General features: G+C 39.8%; 1 protein-coding gene across 2 annotated transcripts in view; it reads right to left on the minus strand.

Annotated features, from left to right (window-relative positions):
• Positions 1–24883, minus strand: part of RASGEF1B (RasGEF domain family member 1B) — a 442258-nt gene that overhangs the window by 3609 nt on the left and 413766 nt on the right. For both annotated transcript variants that reach the window (XM_073891832.1, XM_025887321.2), the window contains 12 exons: positions 22132–22314; positions 20356–20478; positions 19633–19770; positions 13795–14007; positions 13089–13163; positions 11613–11708; positions 11390–11492; positions 9828–9907; positions 8446–8541; positions 3096–3191; positions 2618–2741; positions 1382–1454 (listed from right to left, as the gene is read on the minus strand). In XM_073891832.1, coding sequence (XP_073747933.1) covers positions 1382–1454; positions 2618–2741; positions 3096–3191; positions 8446–8541; positions 9828–9907; positions 11390–11492; positions 11613–11708; positions 13089–13163; positions 13795–14007; positions 19633–19770; positions 20356–20478; positions 22132–22314 — 1400 coding nt within the window. The remainder of the gene's footprint in view (positions 1–1381; positions 1455–2617; positions 2742–3095; positions 3192–8445; positions 8542–9827; positions 9908–11389; positions 11493–11612; positions 11709–13088; positions 13164–13794; positions 14008–19632; positions 19771–20355; positions 20479–22131; positions 22315–24883) is intronic.

A 24883-nucleotide genomic window follows, 5' to 3' on the forward strand; every position in this document is an offset into this window, starting at 1 on the left:
CTAAAGCTCTTATCCAGCAAGATGTGGGCTCTGAGGCTCGTGTTCTACACATGAATAACACTGAAGAGTGCCATAAATATCCTTTAACCCCAACAGAGTAATACAAAATTTTAATATAAAATTGCCACTGGCAGGCGCACAATCTCATGAAAGTAGACTTGAGCACCAGCCCAGCAAGCCTGTTACATTCCCTTGATTCCAGGTGTTGGCCACCCCTTCTTTACGTTTGTGTCTGGGATAAAAGAAACATCTCCAACCCTTTACCTATCACCATGACGTATTCTAAGGCTAATGATTCCATTGCCTCTGCACCCCTCCCTCTTCACTGAGAGGTACACAGAAAACCTAAATTTTCCTTTGAAACAAATGAAATCACACAAACCAAATATATCTAGGATACCCTAGTTCATGAAACACAGCCCATTATCAAGTATAATGAAGACTCCCAAATGACTTTGGGAAGAAGAGAAATGTGGTTGTCCACCCTGGGACAAAAAGGCACATGTTCCCAGAGTCTCTTATTAGAAATACAAATAGAGCAATTTTGATTATATGATTACTGAATTCTGGGCGATTTTACCTATTAAAATATCTCAAATGGTTAAAATATACATTTACCTATTACCTAACCTTGTTTTTCTGAAACTACATTTGCTTGAAAATACCAATAGATTAACACAATTCTTCAATTTGAATAGATTCTGGATTATGTTTAAAGTCCCAACTTTTGGGGCACCTGGGGGGCTCAGTCGGTTGAGTGTCCGACTCTTGATTTCTGCTAAGGTCATGATCTCAGGGTCCTGAGATCAAGCCCTGCACCAGGCTCCGTGCTCTGCTTGGGAGTGTCTCCTCCCTCTATCCTTTCCTACCCACTCAAGTAAGTAAATCTTTAAAAGATAAGTAAATAAAGTCCCAGCTTCCTCTTTTTCTCAAACCAAAATGGAGACCAAAATCCAGTCGCTGAGAGAGTGACACACTCAGATTTACTGAACCAACTGGTGCTCGGGTCTCTTTTATCTCAGGTCAAGTAAAATTTTTAGTGTTAGAACTATTCAGAAATAGAGTCTGAACTTGTTATCTTTTAGATGAAGGGAATGAGTCAGTGCTCTTTGTACCATACATACTATGGGGTAAACAATGGCAGAAAGAAAGGAGAGCAGAGTCACTGCATGTGTGACAGTATAAAAAAAGTGAAAGGCGATAAAACTGAACGATGGCAATGAGGATTCTCATCCGCAAAGATTCAGGTGACAAGAGATAAGGAGCAGAGAGGACTCGGAACACACAGGGAGGGACTTCCTACAGAAAGCATGTGGCTTTCCTCAAGTAAGCCCAACGTGGCCTATCGAGACGCACAGCAATGAGAAGCACAGAGCCTCACCTTAAGGACTTCCATCTGTCCTTCTCTATATGATTTTCAGGTCCTTCACTCTCATAGGAAGCCAAGTAGAGCGCTACAATCGACAAAAAGTAAGAATGCATGAACACTGAGGCCTTCTCCTGGTATATTACCCACCACCATCCGCCTCCTGTTTAACGTGAGCTAAACCCTAAAGCAAAACTCTTTAACATATCCAATTACAACTGAGAAGCATCATAGTTTCATTAAGAACACAAAATATCACTTTGCCTGACTGACCATCTCAACAAAAACCCAAGGGCCTCTAGGCCAAAAAGGCACTTAATTAACTGACAGTTTATGGGGGGGAAACAGCTTACAAATCCAAGCCACATGATGCTATCACACGCTCATATTTGTGTTCTTTATGAAGAAGGGGATGGGAGGGGGATCCTTTCCTGGTAGCCTCGATTTTTAAAACACCTTTCATAGCTAAAAAGCCAGATTTTCCAGGCCACTTTTTCATTCTTCTAATATTTTTTTCTTTATTTTTAAATCAAAAAGAATCTCATTCAAAGATTTAAAAGCTTGGTATTACTCTTATTTGTAGAGGTTAATAGCAACCAAGTCCCGTCTGGAGTGGGTAAAATATTAATGCAAAATGCACTTCAGTCATTATCACAAACACTATCAATCGACTATGAGAAATTGTTAATAATACTAGTGATTTCGAGAATATCAGAATATAAAAGATCAAAAGAATAAATCCCTAAGTCTTTTACAAACTTTCTCTTCTCAATTTATTTTAGTATAGACAATCGCTGTTTCTGCCTCAAATTCCTTAAAGTCTTAACGGGTCAAGATTTTCCACTACTTGTTCAAATAGCAGCAGGTAGCAACTACTGATTTTTTTTATTTTTGTTTTTTCAAATTGCTTTTAATGTCAACACTTTTTGTCCAATGAAGCAAGTCCAAACAAGGGGGAAAAAAAGTCCTTCAAAACCTTTCCATTTGTGCCCAAAGCTCTGCAGCTCTAGTTTTATAAAGAATGTTTAAACACGGAAACAATCTGTTTATGGGTGAAGAGTGAGTGCCTGGCAAATATTTTAGGGATAAATCATATGGTTTCCTGTGCAACAGAAAACTCTTAAGATGGACGAGGTCAGAAGACAGGCCTCATGTTATATGAGGAACCAGACACCAGGCATGTATGCACCCATTCCCTAATGGCAGGGCTTGAGGACGCTGGTAGGAGCTCCAGCTATGAGGCTTACTCACCATCTTCACTGAAGACTGGCACCGTGAGCAGATACTGCAAGATCTTCCGGTCCCTCTCAAATGGACACTCTACCTGTTTCCACGTCATGAATTCACTCACTTGTTTGGCCAGTTCCCAAAATTTCTAAGAAAAAAGAAAAGAGTTGAAAAACGGTCATCAAAAGTCATGAGCATTCCATTTAATGTTCCCCTCTGGCTTCAAATCAACTGAACTACATGATTTGCTTAATTTAATAAAAACTAGCTATAGGTATTTGTGGGGAACAGGTAAACATTTACTCACATACCTCCGGATGATAATTAATAATAACGTTGCAGCTAATTTATTCTACTCAGTAGTGTTATTTCCTTTCAAAACAACAGAGAAAGAGAAAACTGGGTTCTAGAACTTCATAATCTGCTTAGGCTGCCTGGCCCGGGATGGAATGTCAGAGAGGCCGGCCCCTCCCTGTGCTCAGATTCTGCGGCCCACCCTTACCTCAAAGTTGACGTGGCCGTTTGGAAGGCGGTTGGCACAGCCCTCATTGAGGAAATAAATATCTTTGATTAAAAGACTGAAGAACGGTATCACAATCTAGAGAAAAGAAAAGATTTTGGTTTGCTTGGGCAAATAGATACTCAGTGTCTCATCAAACAATACAAGAAATTCATGAAGGACATTAGTGCGGGCTTACGTAATAGACCACGATGAATTAAGATACAGTGTTTTGTTCATGGCCCATGACAGCAGTTTCCTCCCTTGCATAATTTTGCTAAAGATGCAAATGCTATTAATAACCAAACCCCAGCAAAGACAACAAGCATTAGGAGGTGGATGGCTTCATGTAGCTTTTGCAGTCTTCCCCACTGCAACAGCATAGGATAAATCTAAAAGTTCTAGCTCTAATCCATGGGAGAAGATCTAAAAGAACTCTTGCCTTTCGTTTAGCAATCCCTTAGAGCAAAATATTAACAGAACACCTGTCACTGCAGGCATTTTAAGATTTTTAAGATATGTGACCCCTGTCCCTGCTAGAGATCTGTACTGTTGTATCAGTTAGACTTCTACATTTTAGATGAATTTCTTTTTAGATGAACATTTTACCCTTGAAGACATTGCTCAAGATAATGTGAGAGCTCAGGGTTTTAGGTAATAGCTGCTGCAAACTTCCTATTGGGTAAACCTGGCCTTCAGAAGAGAACAAGTAGGCACCTGTTCTCATGGGAAATCACCTAAGCAGTACATTGCACAATATGTTGTGAGATATGTCCAAGTGAAGGAGGAATATAAATGTGTACATTAGAATTAATGGCTGTTGGAAAAACACTAAACTTCTAGTAAGACTCTCCTGCCTCGGGTCTTTGATTTGATGAGGTGGTATTTAATTAATTAACCTAAAATAATAATCTCTAAGAAACTATTCTAAATCCTACTAAGCCCATAAGGAACAAAGAACAAAGCTCAGACATGGTAACTTCCACCTTTTCTCAAATGCCAACAAGTTTTTGAAGATTCTATATTTGCTACAGTGCAAACAACGCTCCAAACACAAGTTGTGGGCCTCTGTTGTTTACCCAACAGCAGGTTTTTAAAGTTTCCCAAAGCCTATGACTCATAGGGTACATCTACACTAGATGAATGGGAGCCCTGGAAAACATACATTTGGGCTCATACACAAAAATATGAGGTATCAATTTTCACTTCTAGAGATAAATTCACATTTCCCCCCTAAAGTCATTTTAAAAAACAAGCTTTGGTTATTTTTTATTTCATTGGTCGCTGGAACAGCCAAAGTGAATCTGTGGTTTTGACAGCGTCTTTGAGTATTCTTGTAATCATTTGCTATTGTCTGTGGAAGTCTCTCAAGCCAAATTAGTAAAGATCCCCTTATTACCTTCCCCTTCAAATAATACTGGCTAATTCTCTATTATTTTAGGACTAAACAACCATCGTAACAATGAAAAAGCATACCCTGGACCTCGCTTCTTTGAAAGACCACCTCTAATGGGGAAGCCTGGGTTTTGGACTCCATTGGACCTCGGCTTAAAATGTGGCCCCACAATTTATTGGCAGTACAAGCCAGGAGTCGACAAACAGTGGCCCGCGGCCCAGCCCAGGCCCACCACCTGTTTTGGTATAGGCCAGGAGCCATACATTTAACATTTTTAAATGGCTGGAAAAATAACAAAATAATATTTCATGAGCACGAAAATTAAAGGAAATTCAACTTACAGTAGCCAGAGAGCTTTACTGGAAAAAAGCCATACTCGCTCATTCATCTACATATCGTCTGTCTGCTTTTATGCCTGCACGTCAGAGTTGAGTAGTTGCAAGAGAGGCCGTATGGCCTACAAAGCCTAAAATATTTATGATCTGGCCCTTGATGGGAAAAGTCTGCCAACCCCTGATGTAAGTGTAACATACTAAGAAAGCCTAGTTTCCTCACCTTAAAATGGGAACAACAGTAACTACCTCACTGAGTTGTGGTGAGGATTAAATAATACAGGTCTGACCTCGGTTAAGTACTCCCAAAAAATCAATGGGGCCCATAAAAAGGGAAAAATACTATTGATACAGTTATAAGATAATAAGGATATGTCATCACAAGGGAAATGAAGACTAAGTTATAATCAAGATGTGGTACTTGCATAGTATAATAGCTTTTAAGCAAGAACTTTATTCTCAGTGCTAGGCTGTGAGATTCATGTGGTGTTGACCATTCTGTCTCACATTGATATTTAAACTTTCCATAACTCCATGTCATGTGCCTCTAGCTGAGATACAGAGGCTCTACTTTATGTAATATTCACATTTATGGTGCTGCAAGATGATCATATACATATATATATATATATATACACACACATATATATAAATAGAGAGAGAGAGAGAGACTTCACATATAAGAGAGATCTAGTATTTGTCTTTGTCTGACTTATTTCACTTAGCATAATGTCCTTGAGGTTCATCTATGTTGTCACAAATGGCAAGATTTCATTCTTTTTTATGGCTGAATAATATTCCATTGTGTATATATACCACAATCTCTTCATCCATTCATCCATCAGTGGATACTCAGGTTGTTTACATGTCTTGGCTATTATAAATCATGCTGCAATAAACATAGGGGTGCAGAGATCTTTTGGTTTTCTTTGGATAAATATCCAGAAGTAGAATTGCTGGACTGATCCACTATTAATGGTTTGAATCACTCTTCTAAGAATATAGAAAGATAAGTAATCTCCCTTTACTGTTCTGTTCCTTATGCCCATATGCCAGAAAGAAGTCTCATAGGCTCTTCAGCTTCCAATTTACTCATTGATAGTTTTCTTCATTATCTGCAGCCCCTATAACAAATCTCACAAAATAAGAATCAGGAGATTATAAGGACTTTGGATTTCCAGGCACTAAGGTAGAGGTATGGGTTACCAATAGGAGGGAGCCCGAGCCTGGTTTCTGGGAGGTCCTGCCAATGATGTCTTTAAAGGGAGAACTTCTCAAGTAATAATGTTTTCTAATTTCCTTTCAAAATATTCTTTTTTTTTTTTTTAGATTTTATTCGTTTAAGTAATCTCTGCCTGCCCCCAATGTGGGGCTCGAACCCACGACTCTGAGATCAGGTGTCATATGCACACTTCACCAACTGAGCCAGCCAGGCACCCCTCTTTCAAAATATTCTTAATTCAGGGGCGCCTGAGTGGCTCAGTTGTTACGTATCTGCCTTTGGCTCAGGTCATGATCCCAGGGTCCTGGGATGGAGCCCTGCATTGGGCTCCCAGCTCCCTGGGAAGCCTGCTTCTCCCTCTCCCACTCCCTCTGCTTGTGTTCCCTCTTTCGCTGTGTCTCTCTCTGTCAAATAAATAAATAAAATCTTTAAAAAATATATTCTTAATTCAGCGACTTGGCAAATATACCTTAGAGGCATTACTGGTTTCATACCTAGAAATGAATGCTGTTGAGCAGGAACAAGTTCCCACAAACATAAATGGAATGGTAAAAGGATTTAAAACCATGTAATCATATGAGGAATGGTTAAAAACCTGGAGGCATGAGTACCCATAGGAAAAACAGCTGTTTAAAGGTCATTTAAGGGCCTCTGTGAGGAAGACAGAATTGATTTGTTCTATGATATGGTACCTAGAGATGTGCCACCCTGGCCACATAAACTTGCAATTTGAAAGAATATTAAAGATGCTATTATCCCAAATCATGTTGCTGGAAAGATTTTTAAATTACTTACAAATAAAGAGAGTTTCTCCTCACTTCAAAAAAGGAAAAATAAACCCCAACTCTCCTGAATAAAAGATGTGTTTTACCCAGAAATGTTTTCATTCATAGCCTTTGAGACCAATTGTGAAAAAGCAATGGCATTTTTTTATTTTATGGTGGTGATTTCATTTGTTTTATGAACTAGAGAGTACAATTCATATGCTCACATAGAACTGGTTTAAAAGAACAACAAAACTAAAGTGGACAGAATTTATTAAATGCTGTAAAGGGTAAATACTTTGGACTGGTCTCTGGAAAAAGCTATGAGAGTCCCACAAGTCTAGTCTCTCTGGGGGGCTGGACTTCAGAATGACTTTGGCCAGGGCTCCCTGTCACAGATAGGATTCTATAGCCTCCTGGCTCTCCTGGAGGGTCCTGCAGAGAGAGCCTTGCATCGTCTGGGAGGGGGAATGACAGGATGTAGACAGCCCCCATGTGCTGATTTCCTGAAGCTGAAGAAACTTCTGATTCAATTTTTTCTCAGTCTTGTCACAGGGGTGCTGAGATTTGGGCAAGTAAAACTTAAAAGCTGGTACACTCTGTCAGGCTAAATTGAGATAGTTCTCCCAGTTTCATCTCCTCTCTGACCTTGTCTCTTTAAAAAAATAATGTATTCACAGTGTCTCTCAAATGTTATCAGAACTGATATTCTGGATTTTGTTGAGAACCAATTTAACATTTTCAAAAGGTGGTGTTTCTTTTGTGATTTGTTTTTATTTTAGATCACTGAGGCTGAAGTTTTTTTGCGGAAGGGATTCAGATGCCCTGAAATGTTTTTTACCCTTATTTCTAAAAATTTGTTGAAGATACAGTTTAACTTAAAAGATGGATAGAATCTAAGCGAAACATAACTTTCATCAAACAACTTCATCAGCCCATTTACCATAACCAGGTATTTACTTTGCAAATAACATGATCTCTAAATGTCAAAATGACTATTCCTTTCCACCTAAGGAAACAGGACAATGACATGGGCCAAGAAAGGACCCTCAGAGTCGAGAGTATGATAGATCCAGGATAGTATTAAATTGTTTAAGGGGAGAGTAGATAAAGCAAGGACCATTAATTTCTCAGACATCATCCCTGTACTTTTTCTGCCACCCACGTACCCAATTAGTAACAGCAGGCCTAATGCTACAGCAACTAACCTACTTTCTGAAAATAAATGACTTAACCATGGGAGGTAAGCTAATTCTTTTAAGAAGAAAGGTTATGCTAAATCAGCTACCTTGTGCAGAGCTGAAATGTCTATTTTCCATTAAATCAAATTACTCTAATGTTATCAGTCATCTTAACATATGACTTAATTTATTGCTTAAAAAACAACTAAGACATATTACAAAATGATCATTTAAATAATGCAATAATGACATAGTAATATCCATTTATAATGGATAATAACATGGTACCTTCCTTTAGCATTCCCCTTCTCTCTGTGGCAAAGCATAAAAATTTCCATAGTATATCAACTTCTCTCTTAGATCTGAACAGGTAAAGAAAGCTTGGGACATTAGTTCACGTGGCAGTTAATGCAACACATGGCAATTCTACCACGAATAAAACTCCTTTAAGCACACACCTTCTCTCTGCTGCTGTGAGCAGTTAAAGACCTTTGTGCTGCCCCACGAAGAGCTGTTCGGTAATTGTAGAAATTACTTGAAGGGTCCATCTGATGCTGTCCACAAAAGAGAGAAGAGTATTAATCATTTACTTCTCACCAGCAGAAAGTTTGCAAGATCATACTTTTAACCCTACATAAAAAATTGCAATAGGCGAGGGGTGCCTAGGTAGCATAGTTGGTTAAGTGCCTGACTCTTGGTTTCAGCTCAGGCCCTGACCTCGGAGTCCTGAGATCAAGCCCTGTGTAGGGCTCCATGCTCAGTGCAGTCTGCTTGGATTTCTCTCTCCCTCTCCCTCCTCCCCACCCCTGTTAGCTCCCTCTTTCTCTCTATAATAAATAAATAGATCTTTAAAAAAAAGATTGCAGTAGGTGAGAGAACTCATTAAGGATCGGATCTACCATAGGCATAAAATACATCATAACACAAATGTTTTCTTTGCTGAGGTTTGGTTCATTTAAATAAGCTGATGTCGCTTCAATAATGTCAAACCTAGACCAAATTCTTTCCAGGTTCACTGTGGAGATTAAACTTAAAACTGATAACAAAGAATCAAACACCAGTGTAAGAAACCATTTCCAGGTTTCATTTGAATGTTAATGGGTCAGCTGATGGTTGGCCATGCATAGGGATCCAACCCTTTCTAGTGAACTTGTTCTTTGCATTTGTTAACAAATCATTCACAAATAATTGAGGCATACTATCTTATAAGAAGGAAAAGACATTTAATAGATAATATGAAAAAAAGCAATATATCCAATGATACTTCCCAATTTGGAGGAAAACTTAGGAAAGGACATTTTTTTATTATCTCCAAAGACCGCTGATTCAAAGCACCAATATGCCAAGGGGATAATGACATTAGTATGACCCAAACACAAAGACTTTATGTATAATTCTTACTATCCTCAGAATTATCCTGGAAGAGCTTTTGCATAGGTTAGCTAAATTTGCTGAAAGGAGGGTGAATGAGTATTTCTATAGGGATGGGAACTCTTCCCCTGGGACACTGTAAATAAATGAAGTTAGCCCACCTTGAAGTAGAACTCCCAATGGTTCAGGATCCAAATTCCATCCTGGCAAACAATGGGATGTAACTGACAGGTCATCATTTCTTCAGTCAGTTCACCCCAAAATGGACACCTCTATCTATGAAAGGGCTGGTCTACAACCTGATTTATTCCACCCCCCCTGCCAATTCTAACCCCCTTCCATTCCCTACCTCTCTAAGGAAAGATGGGCTTTCTTCTCTGCAGTACTCCCTAATCAAGAGCAAGCTCACATAGAAGAATTTCACTTTCTGGGTGTAAAATGTTAACAGCAAGGCATCAGCTTCACATACCTCAAGAACATCAAACTTTGCAGTCTTCACTTTGGCCCATGTTTTTTTCAGTCGAGACACTGGGCTCATGTTCATGCCAGCTTCCCGTTTAAAATGGAGTCGGGGGCAGGGGGAGAAAAAGTTGAAACAGACAAATAAGAGAAGTCATTTGAAGTTATCCTCTAAAAAAGTGTTCATTACTAAGTGTAAGTTAACTTGATTAAAAAAAACAACAACAACAAACTGCCAGTTTCCCACACTAGAAATACCATTTCATATTCCCACCAATAATGTACGAGAATTCCTCTTGGTCTCATCCTCAACAATATTTGGTTCACCCAGTCCTTTTAATTTCAGTCATTTCAGTGTGTGAAATGGTTTTACACTGTGATTTTAATTTGTATTCCTCTGATGACTAATGATATGGAACGCGTTTTCATATACTTATCATCTATAATATAACAATAAGTATATGAAAGCATACTTTTGTGACATATCTAAGTATCTGCCTCATTTTTCATTGGGTTATTTGTCTTCTTATTATTGATTCATAGGGTCCTTTATAGAGTCTGGATACAAGTTCTTTTTCAGCTATAATGTATTATAAATACTCTCTCCCATGACATGCCTTGTCTTGACATTTTCTTAATGGTATAAGGGGGAAAATTAAGTAATCTTCTATTACCCAGACTGTGGACTTTCATTCAGGTCCCTGATTTAGATGATCTTTCTGTTCACTATTTTCAAGAAGTAAACCAAAGAGCCAAAATTTGGGGTGAGTATTTTTAGGGAGAAAATAAGGAAGATTATGTCAAAAAGAAAATGGAAAACAGAATTGGTAAGGTGGGGGAGTTATCAGGATCAAAAGCTTGAATTTCATTTGGTAGAATCTCTGACTTCAAATTGACTCTGACTCTAAAGGGTTAGGTAAATACTCAACTATTTACTAAATACCTACAATGTATACAATAAACATATGATTTATCATATAAATTAGGGTATTTTTAAATGAAAGAGTCACTATCAATAATTGTGGCATGACCCCATGCACTATGTTTATAGGATGAATGAAAAGAAACATGGTCCCTGGTGTTAAAATCTCCATGTTACAAAGGAGGAGCAGAGTTCGTACGCCAGGGTAATAAGGTGCTGTGGGTGGTAAGTACTAGGAGCATGGGCAGTCAGAAGACGTTACAGTTTCTCAGGCCACCCTCTGATCCATGCTGATAGAATCATACAGTGTAGTCGCAGATCATACATTTCTATAATGCTTGACACACTTATAATGCCCAAACACTTTTTAAAATCCTTCATTTGGGCAAATCTCTCACTTATGAGCTTCTATTGATAAATATTCAGATGAGGACAAACTGACTGGATGTATTCCATGAAGTCTCATACATGTCAAAAGGAATGTACACATTTGTACGATGGTGATACTTAAAGCATTCTGAACATTCTAAAACAATTCAGGATTAAAAAGAATTTTCATTAATAAAACTGTACTACATGTAAATTTCTAGTAGACACATTTCACAGGACCTATACAAATAAAGGACATGTATCTTCCAGAAAACACTCACAGATTATCGCCATCAGGGAATTGAAGTTGCCAATGTTAAAACACTCCCGAGCTACGTCAATGAAATACTCGATCATTCTTGCTCGGTGCTTCTTCTTTACAGGCTGTATAGAAAAGGCGGGTGGGGGGGAAGAGGGCAGTGATCCAACACGTAGACCCAACAGATGTAAAATAAGTACAAAAAAATAATAAAGTGAGGAGAAAGAGAAAATTCATTTCCTCACCATGCAGATTTCTGTGGCAACCAGGTAGCTGAGGCGATTGAACCATTCCACGTAAGCCTCTAAGTTTCGTGTTTTCTTCCGTTCGCTGTAGCAACTCTACAGAGAGAGAGGAAAGTGAGCAGATGAGTTGGAGACAAAAAAAAAAAAAAAAAAGAGTGGATTAGGCTCTCATTTTTGTCAGATATGGGCCTTTGTTCCAGCTGATGGAGTAAGACAGCTTTCTAAGACAAGGGGATGGGGACAGAGGCAGAGAAAATCACTAACATTCTCGACTCCCTTTACAGAAATATCACAATCTCTTCATACAGTCCAGTGAATCCCATAAGATCTAGAAAGGTACTCTGATGCATTCAAAATGCCGCCCCTCCCTCCCCGGAAACTAAGTTACTCTCCTTGGGAACTGTCCTCAGAAGCACAATTCAAAGGATTTTGGCAGCATTCTAAAACAATCTCGACTGATTAATGGGGTGTGACTGCCAATTGCTAGCAACACAGCAAGAAGAAGCTGAGACAGCAGGGGACTAGAACATTTTCTTTTAAAATTCAGTCTAGGACAAAATTTTGAAGCATCATGTAGCAAGAAACTAAACATCTTCCAAGGTAGGTAAATGGAAGTCTAGGCCATCATGGTCTTTAGTAGGGTGAATGACACATTATTCAAAAGTGAAAGGAGCTCAGCTCATCTCGGAGCTCAAGGCCAAGCCTGAACAGGTTAATTACACCCCTCTTTCCTTCCTTCAAAAAAAAAAAACCTAACAAACAAAAAAGTCCACTAGTCTTCTGCAAAACCTAATCCTCGCTTCCTGTACTGAGGGAAGCTATTCTAAGGCCGGAAAACAGCCGTTACCCCTAAGTTCCAAAGGAGGGCTTTCATTAGTGGGTTGATACAGTCTTTGCCTAACAACTTGCGATGTTTCTGGAGGTCACTGGCTGGGGGGGGGGGTAGTTTCTTATGTGTGTTTTATAGTCCATGCCCAGTGTTATTTGCTTTACATGTGGGCTTCACTCAGGCAATAAACCTGTCATGAGAGGTTCATCTTAAAACAGGAGGCAAAGCGGCAGAGACCCTTACTCAGCACGCTGCATGTGCATCCTGTCTTTAATGCCCTGTTATTGTTGAATCATAAGCATAGCATTCTCTTGTATTTTCTTTCTGACTTAATCTGCTAAAGCCATTATGCTTTTATCTCCTACCTTTATCACCACAAATCCTGCACCTACGTGCTTATTAAATTTCCCAATAAGGAGGAAGAAGAGGCTAAACGTTTGTGATAGGGTAAGAATAGGGTGAAGGCACTTGAAGATCTGGCTTAAGAAAACTGCAATGAATCAGACGTGGCTAATGAAAAAAAAAAAACTTTCTGATTGTAAAACCTAAGACAAAATAATTCAAATTTCTGCCTCTTGTACCTACTGTCACAGACAAAGAAATTCCATTTCCAATTTCAGAGCTGACTTCTAGGTAGCCTGATTTACCTTGTCATTGTCCAAAGGGTCCTTCTGTACAAACGCCTGAACAAATTCTTCTGGCCCAATATAATTGAGCCTTTCCTGAAACACAAAACCAGCAGGTCAACGTTATTAAAGAAAATGAGAAGAAATGGACGGTTAACTCCTTCTGTTGACTTTTGGCATGGCCCCCACTTTTTATAAATGAGCCTTTAACCCTAAATATTGTCATCATCATCAAGATCTGAGCAGAGGCAATTTTCTGTGTAAGTCAATGCTACAGGACATAGTGAAATGCTGGGCAAATTATGGAAAAGTAGAGGGGAAGATGCGGTAGGTCAGTAAACATGCCCTTCAGTCTTGCTCTCACAATATTTAAATTGAGTTCCCGGGGCGCCTGGGTGGCTCAGCTGTTAAGCGTCTGCCTTCGGCTCCGGTTGTGATCCCAGGGTCCTGGGATGGAGCCCCACATCAGGCTCCCTGCTCAGTGGGGAGCCACTTCTCCCTCTCCCTCTGTGCTCTCTCTCTCTCAAATAAATAAAAAAATCTTAAAAGAAATTAAGTGAATTCCCAGAATGTCAAAAACATTCATATTTGAATGTCTAAGGAAAACGAATTCTAGCTACTACACATATTATTTCCCATTTGGATTATTCTAATATAATCTCCCATGACATTACAGCAGATAAACAACTTGTGTGGTTGCCACAGCAAAAGGTGACAAGGACCTTACCAGCTCTATGTGAGTCAGCTGCTGAGCCAGAGTGTAAGGGTCACTGCAGACAGTGATGATGTCCCTTTGTATGGACTGTGGCTTGGTCTTGAGAACCGTGAGCCGATCTGTGGACGTGGAGCTGATTTTTGCCAGGACTTCCTCGTACTGGCTGAGTGTAGCAAGTTTGCGGATTAGACACTGGATCATCTGCTGGACGTTCTTCCTGTATGTCTGCCGGAGGATAAGCAAAGGATTACATCCTGGCTCTGCGTGTCGACTTTTGCCACCATGCAAACTCAGGGACTGTGTTCTTAAGTGCTTTTACCCGGATGCTGGAGAACCACCAGGGCAGTTACAGGACGAGTCAGCCTGGCTCTCATAGTTTGAGAGATACATCACACGTAAGGTGTCTTTTCAGACCTGTAAAATTTAGCTTTTTCCTCAGGCTGTTCTTGAGAATACAATTCAGGCTGAGCCAGGAAAACCCCACAAAGACATTTTAGATTAGCTATTACATAGAACTAACTGCTCTCTGGGCCGGCTTAGGAATGTCCTGCTTTACTTCTGGTAGGCTAAAATACATTGATCTCCACTCAGAGCATCCTCTTCTTAACACTTTTTCTGTCGGGTCACCTTCTTGATTTCCTCACTCCTCTCATGCCCAGTCTCATTAGTCTACAAGCATGGATGCCAACCGGACAGAAAATACCATGACTCTCCACTCCCCACCCCACCCCAACCACCTTCCTGACTTCCACATAGGACCTGGGTTACCACGAGGAAGCAGTGGCTATTCATTTTTGGTATCTGACCTCCATTTGACTCAGGTCCATTTCTCTTACATTCATGAGTCAGTGCTAACACTCACAACCAACCAGACTCTTCCATGTGGCAGTTCTCCCCATAATGCTATTACCAGTTGCCACCTTGTCTGCTGCTGCATTATGCTACAGCCATAACACTTAAGATCAATTGGTTTCAAAAGCAATCTACGTATTAGAGATAAATGTCAACCTCTTGACTTCTTACAACACTTGTTAAGACAAAGAAATAACTTCACAATTGATCCATCCCCAGGGTACTTTTATCATGATAGAAGTTATAGCATTCTTTTATTTTTCCTTTTCTAGCCCCAGACTGCCAAACAAACAACATTCATCCTTGTAGGTAAATTACCTGAGAAAGGGACACACGCTAACATGGTCCTTAAGTTAACAGCTCCAAAGGAGGGCAGTACCAGTGAATTGAGATGTGAAAAGGCCTTTGGTTATGCTCCTCTGCGTAGTCAGACCCTTTTTAAAAGGCACTACACAATATTACTTTCTGAGATGAATTACTTGAAAACTGAATGGCAATCTCACCAACAAGTATAAGAACCATATTATTTTACAGAGGCAGTTTGGTTTACTAGAGCAAATTACAAAAACTCAAATGAATAGATATTTGCATACTTAAGGAAAATTACAAATGCATCTGGAAATGATCAATTCTTACTTAGTCAAGGCAAAAGAGCATACACAGCCTTCTTTTTCTTTCTTTTTCTCTACTTATCTGGCGTATATTCTACTTAGTTCTTTAAACTGGTCCATTAGATGACCTTTTTTTTTCTCTCTATTATTCACAGACCACCCTAAATCATTAATGAAATACCTAAGTATTTAAAAAGTTGAACCTTCACAAAAACCTATCTTTCACCTAGCATTAAGGCTATCAATTTAGAAGATGCTATCTATTTGGTAATATGCTTGTCACTCAAAGAAAATGTCTTTTTCTTTGGAATTTGAAGGAGTTCAAGATTGAATTAAGGGCTATTTTAAATCCTTCATGGTGGGGTGAAGTAGGGGACAGGGGATGGGTAAAGCAAAATGGGTAAAGCTGGTCAAAAGGTACAAATTTGTAGTTATAAAATAAATAATCACGGGGATGTAATGTACAGCATGGTGACTATGTGAATAATACTGTATTGCATCTTTGAAACTTGCTAAGAGAATGGATCTTAAAGTCCTCATCCCAAGGAAAAAAATTCTGTAATTTTTTGTGTGGTGATGGATGTTAGCAAGACTTATTGTGATCACTTCACAATATATGCAAATATCGAATCATCATGTTGTACACCTGCAACTAATATATTATATGTCAATTACACCTCAGTAAAAACAATAAATAGAAATACAAGAAAATAAAATAAATCCCTTGTCCCTATTTCCCTTGCTCTTCTGCTTTCATCATCTTGAGTTACACTAAAAATCTATGAACTTAAAATGGTTTCTTCGGCCCCCTGTCCCAAATGTCATAATAAATATTCCCAGGTGACTCTGGTATGTAGCAAAGTGTCAGAATCTAGGCTCTACTGGCAAATCTGGTGGAAGATTCTTATTCTACACTTTAAAATATGCTTTTTTAAGGGAAGAGGTTGAGGGATGTACAGTCAAGGATTCAGCTAGTGAGCAAAAGGCAGGAAGCTATAAGGGGAAAATGTATACAACAGGGTGGAGGGTAAAGCTATTCAAATAATAAAGAACTAGTGTGTGTGTGTGTGTGTGTGTGTGTGTGTGTGTGTGTGTGAGACAGAGATGAAGAGACACACAGGAAAGAGAGTATGTATGTATGACCTCTTTTAAAAGTTTCCTGCTGCCATTTGATTCCATTCCAAGCTTTGTGTTGTTAAGCATGCTTCCTTACTGAGTCATGAATTGCTAAATATGCACTTATTCTTTTTTATAACTTAAAATGCCAGTGACAGTAATTACCTGGCAAATAAAGATAGAATAAAGACCAGCCCCTTAAGGAAGAGAAAATTGCATTTTACCCACTATAGTCATTTGTCATGTAATTCAATCATTAGCTCCATTTCATGTTTCTTGCAGGCAAGTCCTAATAAACCACTTCATTTTGGGCAAATCCCTAGAGGGGGAAATATATTAAGCCAAATTATGCAGAACTGTCCTAGCAGATTCAGCAGAACCCGACAAAATTATATATAGGGAGCACCTGGATTCACTGACTGCCAAAAAAATCCCTCACGTCTTGGGCAAGAAGCAACAAGTCTCAACCCAAGCCCATACTCCTTCCTGTGGAGGGAAATATTTTTTTCCTCTTCTAGTAACTGATTAGTTCGTTCATTCATTCATTCATTCAGTCATTCAAACACTACTGAATACCTATGAAATGCCAGGCACTGAGCTAGTAGTTAAGGATGATATGATGAACAAAGGGGGCACAGCAAGGAGTCGGGGAGGGGGGGGAAACAAGTCGTAAAAAAAAAAGCAAGTAATTACTAACCACAGAGTGCTATGAAGAAAACAGTGGTGAAAGCCAACAATGAGAGAGTTGCAGGGTGACTGTGGTGGGGGTGGTGAGGGAAGGTCTTTCTGAGGAGAGACACTTGAGCACATCACAGATACGTGGCCTGCCAAGCATAACTGAGGAAAGAGCATCCATCGCAGAATTTTAGAGCTGACAGGGATGTTAACATAGCGCAGTTACCTCTACAATTTACGGGAATGGAGAAGAGGCAGGGAATTGAGGGAACCTGCCGAAGCACACTCAGATCAACCAGATGCCAAGTGTGGCCATGATTCTGAATACTGGACTGAAGGAGCCAAAGGAACAGTCTCTCCCTGGAAAACCCAACCTGATCAAGGCAGGTGACTCTCGGCTGCTCGATCCCTAGGTTAATCAATTCCTTGGTTCGACCTGGCTTACCTTCTCATCTCCTCTTTTCACATTCAAAACCATCTGAAAATCTCAAGGTTTATCAAGGATTTGCTATTAACAAAAGAGTGCTGACAGGAAGCCAGGTTAGAAGGTGGTGTGGCCCTTTGTATTTCCCCCTAACCCTAGAGTAGCTTGAGTCTGACAAAAAAAAAAAAAGACTGGATCCAATCTGGCCGTCACAGATAGAAAGGATCTCCCTCACTGACTACCACGACAAGAAAAACAAAAGGCCACCCATCTGGCACTTTCAGAACGCTAACTTTTTATCTGAAAAGGATTTTTAAGATGTTCCTTTGGAAAGGATCAAGGGACCATTCCTACTTTTTAAAAAGGCAATAGAGGGAAGGGCAGTTGACTGACTATCAGGTTGAGTACCTAAATACAACTTAACTAAAATGCAGTACAGACTGGCTCTGGACTCAGGCTTCATATAAGAAAAAGTCCTAGTGATGCCACTAATCTTTTGAGCATCTTGTCCTAAACTAAGTTCATTGAGCCAGGATTGACCCTGCCAAGCAACCCAACAGATATAACTCCTCTATTGTAAGACTGACTACAAAACTGCCCTGGGATACTGAACTTTTGCCTTTGTGAGTGAGGGGCCTGCCAATTCATACCTGGCTAGAACCTGTCACAGGCAAACTGGCAAAATAATTTAACAGTCATAACTTGCAAAACGACTCAGGAAACCACTCATTCAGCCTTATAGATATAAATCATGGTTGTCTTGAGCACCAGGTTCAATAGAATGTCATAAGGGAGCAGTAAAAGGGTTAAATCCATTTTCAGGAGGACATAACCGTAGGGAAGCAAGTAAAGTTTTTTAATTGCAAATCTTATATAATTTTTTAAGGTGGGGAAGAAATGGTATTAAAATATATTCACCAGAAGTAGACACAATAGATAGGGTATCTTGTTACATGATCTTTACAGCACACCACTGAAAGAGTGGGTTCTCAAGGAAGGTACTCGTAATGGGAAAATTCATTTTAAGATGAATGAACCAAGATATCTCTGCAACTGCCAAATGCTTCATCAGTCTTTTCCTGCATCAAAGTGTTGTATCTGCGCCTAAGAAACTTGTTCCCAGGGGCTCACTGGCAGCACAGAAACTACAAAGACACCCTTGCCCAACAAGGCTCAACACAAAATATCAACCTTCCAGGCCTGCTTCAAAGAGGACCACCTTGATTTTGTTGCAGCTAGTTAATTCTTATCAAAGGCTCGAATGTGGGAAAAGATATTTATGAAAGAGTATCCAAGAGACTCACTTTCTTTCTCCACCTATGCTAGGTGCTAGCCTTGAACCAACTTCCAAGCACCGAGAGACTTGGATCTTTTTCCCTTTGTCTTCTCCTCTCCAGAAGAATGACCTTAGCTAATGACATATTAATTGTGTAGCCTCAGTTTTTTATCAAGGAGCATTTGTTATAAAAACTATACAGAGCAGTTTCCCCAATCACATTCTATGCCCCCCAGATAAAGTCCTCCATAAGAAAATTCTTAAAATTTCATTTAATTTAATGCCCTGAAGAATTAGTAGGTTTTCTCTTTCCTGATGGTGAAAATCACATAACCATCTGTATTTCTCTTTTACCTGGAGTTTATGCTCAAATCACAGCAGGCCTGTCCTACTAGACTGTTCTCAACATGAGCCTATTTGTGCTCTCCCTTCCATAGTACAAAGTGTCTATTTCTATTTACTATGTATCAATGTACAACTTGTTATCTGTTAATATGTTACTATGTTATTTATTTGATATCTATTTGTGTTTAGATCTATTAATATGATATGTATTATCATACAGGATATGTAACTTTCTATGTCAAATCTTTTTAGAAGGAAGAAGAGTAAAAGTAAAATTGAAAAACACTTGCAATGTGAATCCTATGCACGGATTGACATGAACATACCCCCAAATTAATCCCATAAAACTCCAGATGATAGCCCTTAGAAGTGGGATTGTATAATCATTCCCATTCAACACACCAAACAGGCCACTATGCTATGTCGAAGACTTGCCCAAAGGCAACACAGAAAGGAAGAAGTGAAGATTGTGATACATAATTCAGCACCATTTCCCACCAAGGCTCGGCCCTGGAAATTCAAGTGCTTTTGCTAAAATTCAGGATACCAACCTCCTCTCCACTAGCTATTCGGTGAGCCAGATCTTTTAAGTTTCTCATCATTCTTTCATCCCGAAAATCATAAGGAAAAGTTTCCGTCCATTCTGTCAGGAGTTGAAGGATTTTGGGTGCAATTTTTCTTATCTGGTTCTGGGGAGAAAAAGCAAATCTCATTCAGTGATCTCTATCACCATGGACTGCATCAAATCAATAACTGTGAACAGAGTCCCTGGAAAACTTCTAGTACAAAGTCTTTGGGGTTGAAGAAGAAGTCTAGTCCCCCTTCCCCAAGTCAATGCCAAGTACCACCAGCTTAAGGCAGGACCTAGGGATCTTCCATGGTCTTAAATTTATATTGTGGGCATTTGTTTGTTTGGCATGAAGGGCATGATAGTTTATTTTAAAAAATTCGACCACACTGATCATAATGACCAGCATACACATTATGAAGGCTTTTCTCTTGGGTATTAACATTGAGGTATTTTTATATATTGAAATGTTTCAATAGGACCAAGAATGTTAGAGAAATAAAGATCTTAGATGAAAGTGAACACTAATAATTCCAGTGTCCAACCCTATCATGTGTTCTGTAGCCCATTCCCAGTGCCCTTTGCACAGCGGTGATACCATTAATGCCCTTCAGCCTGGGGGGAGGGAAACCAACTTCACAAAATCTAAGCGGCAGAGTTACCATGCCTAATAGAAAAAATGGTAAAGTTCAAAACACATCATTACCTTATCGCTATTAGGATCACTTAGTCTCTGGTGCTCAACACATAAGTGGCAAACTTTGGCCATTAACTCATACGGATGCATAAATAACCGAGAACTGAGTAGGAAGGTAAATATGTATGTTCTCTGTGGCAAGAGAAAAAAAAATCATTATGGTTACATTCTCTCCAAAACTAATATCTTTCCTATAGTTTATACATCTTATTTCATTAAGTTCTCTTGATCAAAGTTAATATGCTGCAGTTTCAAAAGTAATGCTTCGTAGTAAAACACCTTAAGATGGATTTTTCCTTTGCCTTCTGATGTATCTCTTCCCTTAAACCATACTAAAAATAACAGAAGTACAAGATAAGTTTATCTACTGAAATTATTCAAAGCACACTTTCACATCTCTCCTCTGGGAGTCAGGACACCAGGACACATAACTCATTCTAGGTAAGAAGAATGAAATTCAGCCCAGAGAAATAGATCTAACTTAAATATACCACCCATACAGAATCTTGTTCTGGGTCCAAATATTATGATAACTCAGTGGAAACCAAAAAAAAAAAAAAAAAAAAAAAACACCCAACCACAATAGCTCAAGAAGTCTCCAGTGTGTCCAGCATGGCACACAACAGTGTCTGTATGCTTGTGCCAGAACATTCAAAGGCGGGCTTTCAAGTAATCTGTTTACTTGCTCAAAGGCTAAGCAATTTGATAAAACATAATATCACACTATACACTTTTCTTTAACTACATTGTCTCCCAAGAAGCCAGTAACGAAGTAGGGTTTATTTGTTATAATAGTTTCAGACTCCCAGTGAAAAGAGAAATACCAGGGTTTTTTTTTTAACCCCCCTCCCCCGCCTTAGGCGCCTTTACTAGCTCATAAACACTTACAGGGCTGAACAAGAGATTCCTTTTACTTTTGATTACAAGTTTTCCCTGTGTGGCAACATATTTCAAAATGCTATGTAACAAATCACACAGAGAGATAACTCAGGAAGAAACACTATGGTGAATTACAGTGGCAAGCACAAACTATCCTTCGCACACCAAGGTCATTATTATATTTATAAAAACATATGAATCTAGTGTCTAGATCATTTCATGAAATTCTTATCAACAACCAGCTGCTGTTGAGTAACAGGGGCAGCTGTGGCACAAGCAAAGGGAGAGAAAAACACCACTTGCCCAGAAACAGAAAAACCTAGGTTTGATTGCTGATGCTGGGGGTAAGACCGTGTGCAGATTACTCAACATTCTGAATTTCAGTGCTCTCCTCTCTGGCCTCTTGGAATTGCCATAGAGAAAATGTAAATGAATTCCTTAGATTAGAAAGTATCATCTATATAAACACCAGCTATCAAAGTAAAACATAAGCAATCTATAAAGAACTGCATCTTGAATATGACTGTTGATCTCCTTTCTATGAAGTTTTCCTGTCACACTTCACTTTTCTCAGCATAGTGATGATCTTGGCAACAAAACAAGGCATTAAGTATTCTAGGAGTATCCAATGTCCTCCGGCATTTCTATGTAAGGACCAACGTATATGCATGAATTAAACCTACAGATACTTCACTTAGATGGTATCTGACCATCTACCGTGTGGTACCAGCCCTGAAAAGAAACGGATATGCAGACAATAACCAAAATCTGAATCATAAGCAGGCTCAATTTGATCTTAAAATACTCAATAACCAATATGCATTTTCTTATTTGGGAAAAATTCTTAGCAACCCAGATATTCTGAAGAATACCAAGGATGTGTTTCAGAGGAACAGGGATACCTACATCCGGATAATAATCCACATTAGGTACTAAGTGCTGGATGAGTGCTTCCAGAGACCCGGAGAGGAGGTTGTTGTCATGGTAATACAACCCTCCACAGCTGTCGTCCGCAGCCTGATAGAGGTTTCGGTTGTAACCACTGCTGTCAAACATTGCTGAAAAGGGAGGAGTCTGAGGCATGCTTTCCTAAAATGAATTTTAAAAGGAGAAAACATAGTGTCAGTAATATGCCATCCAGAAGAAAAGTGAGCTTTAACAGCAACGAGGGAATAGGTTATTTTAAAAATAGGTGAGGTTCTGATAGAATATCAGAACCCATCAAGAAAGCAAATTGCTCTTTGAGTAACACATGTATGCATATGGGTGAGTACAAATCTCATTCAGTTGAATACCATAAAATGCTTAGATCAAAGGATCCAGTTTGGATTTGAATCCAAGTCTCCAGCTGCCATACTTAGAGATCACTCCTTCACATGTGGGGAAGAGAACTGAGCTTCCGATTGCTTTATCTCACTGAGTCAAGTGTCAGTCATCCTAAGGTAGAAATGGGCAAGCCTTCAAAGCTGGCTGGGGAGAATTACATCACATACGAGAAATACTGGACTAACGTTGGGTATAGCAGGAGATAATCAAAACAGATGTTGAAAAAGTAAAACTGTAAGAGAGGCCTAGAATTAAAGTACATTGTGTGTGTGTGTGTGTGCGTGTGTGCGCACATGTTTACAGATGTGTGTACAGATGTACGTATGTAAATCCAGAAATACAATGCTGACTCTCCAGCTTCTATTGGGAGATCAGAAGCTGTCGATTTTCACCCCTTTGTGTCAAATTCTTTTGGGGTGGGGGCTCTATAAAGCCTCCATTGTCAGCAAACTTGTGGGCTGAGGGGCCCCTGATTTGGGGAACAGGAAGCAGGGTGCTGGTTCTCTCCATTTGTATGCTTTGCAACTCACACAGCCCTTGTTAGAGGGTGCTCAGTAGAGGCTAGAGGCTATTAAGTTATTACTCGGATTCCTAGGGACAGAGCTTGGGACCCTGAGAACAGACTCTCGGTTTCTGGCAGCACGTTTGGACAATGGAGGCATTCAGGAGCTGCCAGACTGAGAGTTTCAGAAGGCAAACAATGCGGGAAGCCAACTCCAGGGTTTGGACTGACGGGGACAGGGTATGTGGAGGCTGCAGGAGGACACAACCTGGGCTAATCCTTCTTTTTGAGATGCCAAAAGATATTTGCATCCAGATGGGGGAGGGGTGTGGAGCCCTGTGTGAGAAAGCACATCCTTCACTCCAGGTGCATCTGCTCCCACTCCAGCTAATGGGGACATGTGCGCGTGCCGTGCCTCGGCAAGCGTGGCCACGGAGTGGGGTGTTGGGAAAAAAAATCTACTCTTAGGACAACCTGGCAGATGAAAACAGCATTTAGGGAAGGAAGCATCAAGAAAAAGAAACAGAAGATAAGCTTCAGCATTTTGTACTCTATCCCATCCACAAACCAATGCCGAGGGAGAATGCAAAAGGGAAAAACCAGCCACCAATGGGGAGAAATTGATTACTGACTGATGATCACTTTGGGAGATTTGTCACTACCTGCATCATCACTGCCATGCCTCTCGCTGAGGCAGGACAAGGTCAGAACAGCCAAAGGATCAGGAACTATGGGATGTAAACATTAACACAAATGCTCCACGCTTAGTTGAAATCATTGTTAAATAAATAACTCCATGTTAACATTTTATAAGACAGTGGACAAAGTGTGTTTCTGTCCTCATCAAATTGCCGGTTTTCTATGAGTACAATTCTTGTGCAATATAATCTTTGCAAATGAGTTGTCCTTGGTGGGAAGATAAAAAAAAGAGCCCATCTACCCTTGCCCTGAGAAACTCAAAATGTCCATAAACTGAGACTCTGGGACCTGAGATGAGAAGCGCCTCAAAGTTTTGCCTGATAGCCTGGAGGGAACTGTTCATTTGAATTTGGTTACCTACTTCTGGCTTAAAAAAGCTTTAGATGGTTAAAAACCATACAGTGTCCTTCATGAGCAGGATCACAGGTGGAACTCTGGGAGTTGAGTTTTTTTTTTTTTTTTTTTTTCTGCCAAGAACCATGAATTTTCTCTGATTTCTCCATCTATTCATCACTACTGAAACCATCCTAATAAAGTGATTTGGGGAGATGGCTGGCCAAAAACTTGGGAGTTTCAGAAAAATCAGAAAATGTTGAAAGTTCAAAAGGATCATAGAAATCATCTGGTCCGGGATGAAAAAGAGATTTCATTTCACTTTCCAACTGTAATCAATTAGAAGTGGGTGCCTAGCGGCCTGTGGGTGAGTGAGAAGAATTTAAAGGCTGTAACTAGGTGGGAGAATGTGTGACCTAAGTGATTAGCAACGACTGCAAAAACAGTCATGGAAGAGGTCAAAGCCCAATCTGCTCCGAGCTCCTATTTTTATTAATGTGCAAACCCTTGAAGGTGGAACGAAGTGACCAGGCTAAGATCTCACAGTGCTGTGGCTACAGCACCAAAGGAACCCAGTGGAAGCCCCTCACCCCGTGAATCTTGCACCCCTGCTGCCTTCGGTTTATTAACAGTAACCATTAGCCCGTGATAGTCAAGGGTCACCCAGTTCCCTTTCAAGGAATCAGCACCAAAAGCCACAAGTATCTGTACTTCTCAATTATTTACTCCCACGAAGCAACAAGGACTCAGGTCTGACCAAGGACTCAGATTTAATGAAACCCTAACCTGGTGCTTCAC

The sequence above is a fragment of the Callorhinus ursinus genome, unplaced genomic scaffold (assembly GCF_003265705.2).
Source record: "Callorhinus ursinus isolate GAN/ISIS: 27379988/994484 unplaced genomic scaffold, GSC_fseal_2.0 scaffold4, whole genome shotgun sequence".
Classification (NCBI taxonomy): Eukaryota; Metazoa; Chordata; class Mammalia; order Carnivora; family Otariidae; genus Callorhinus; species Callorhinus ursinus.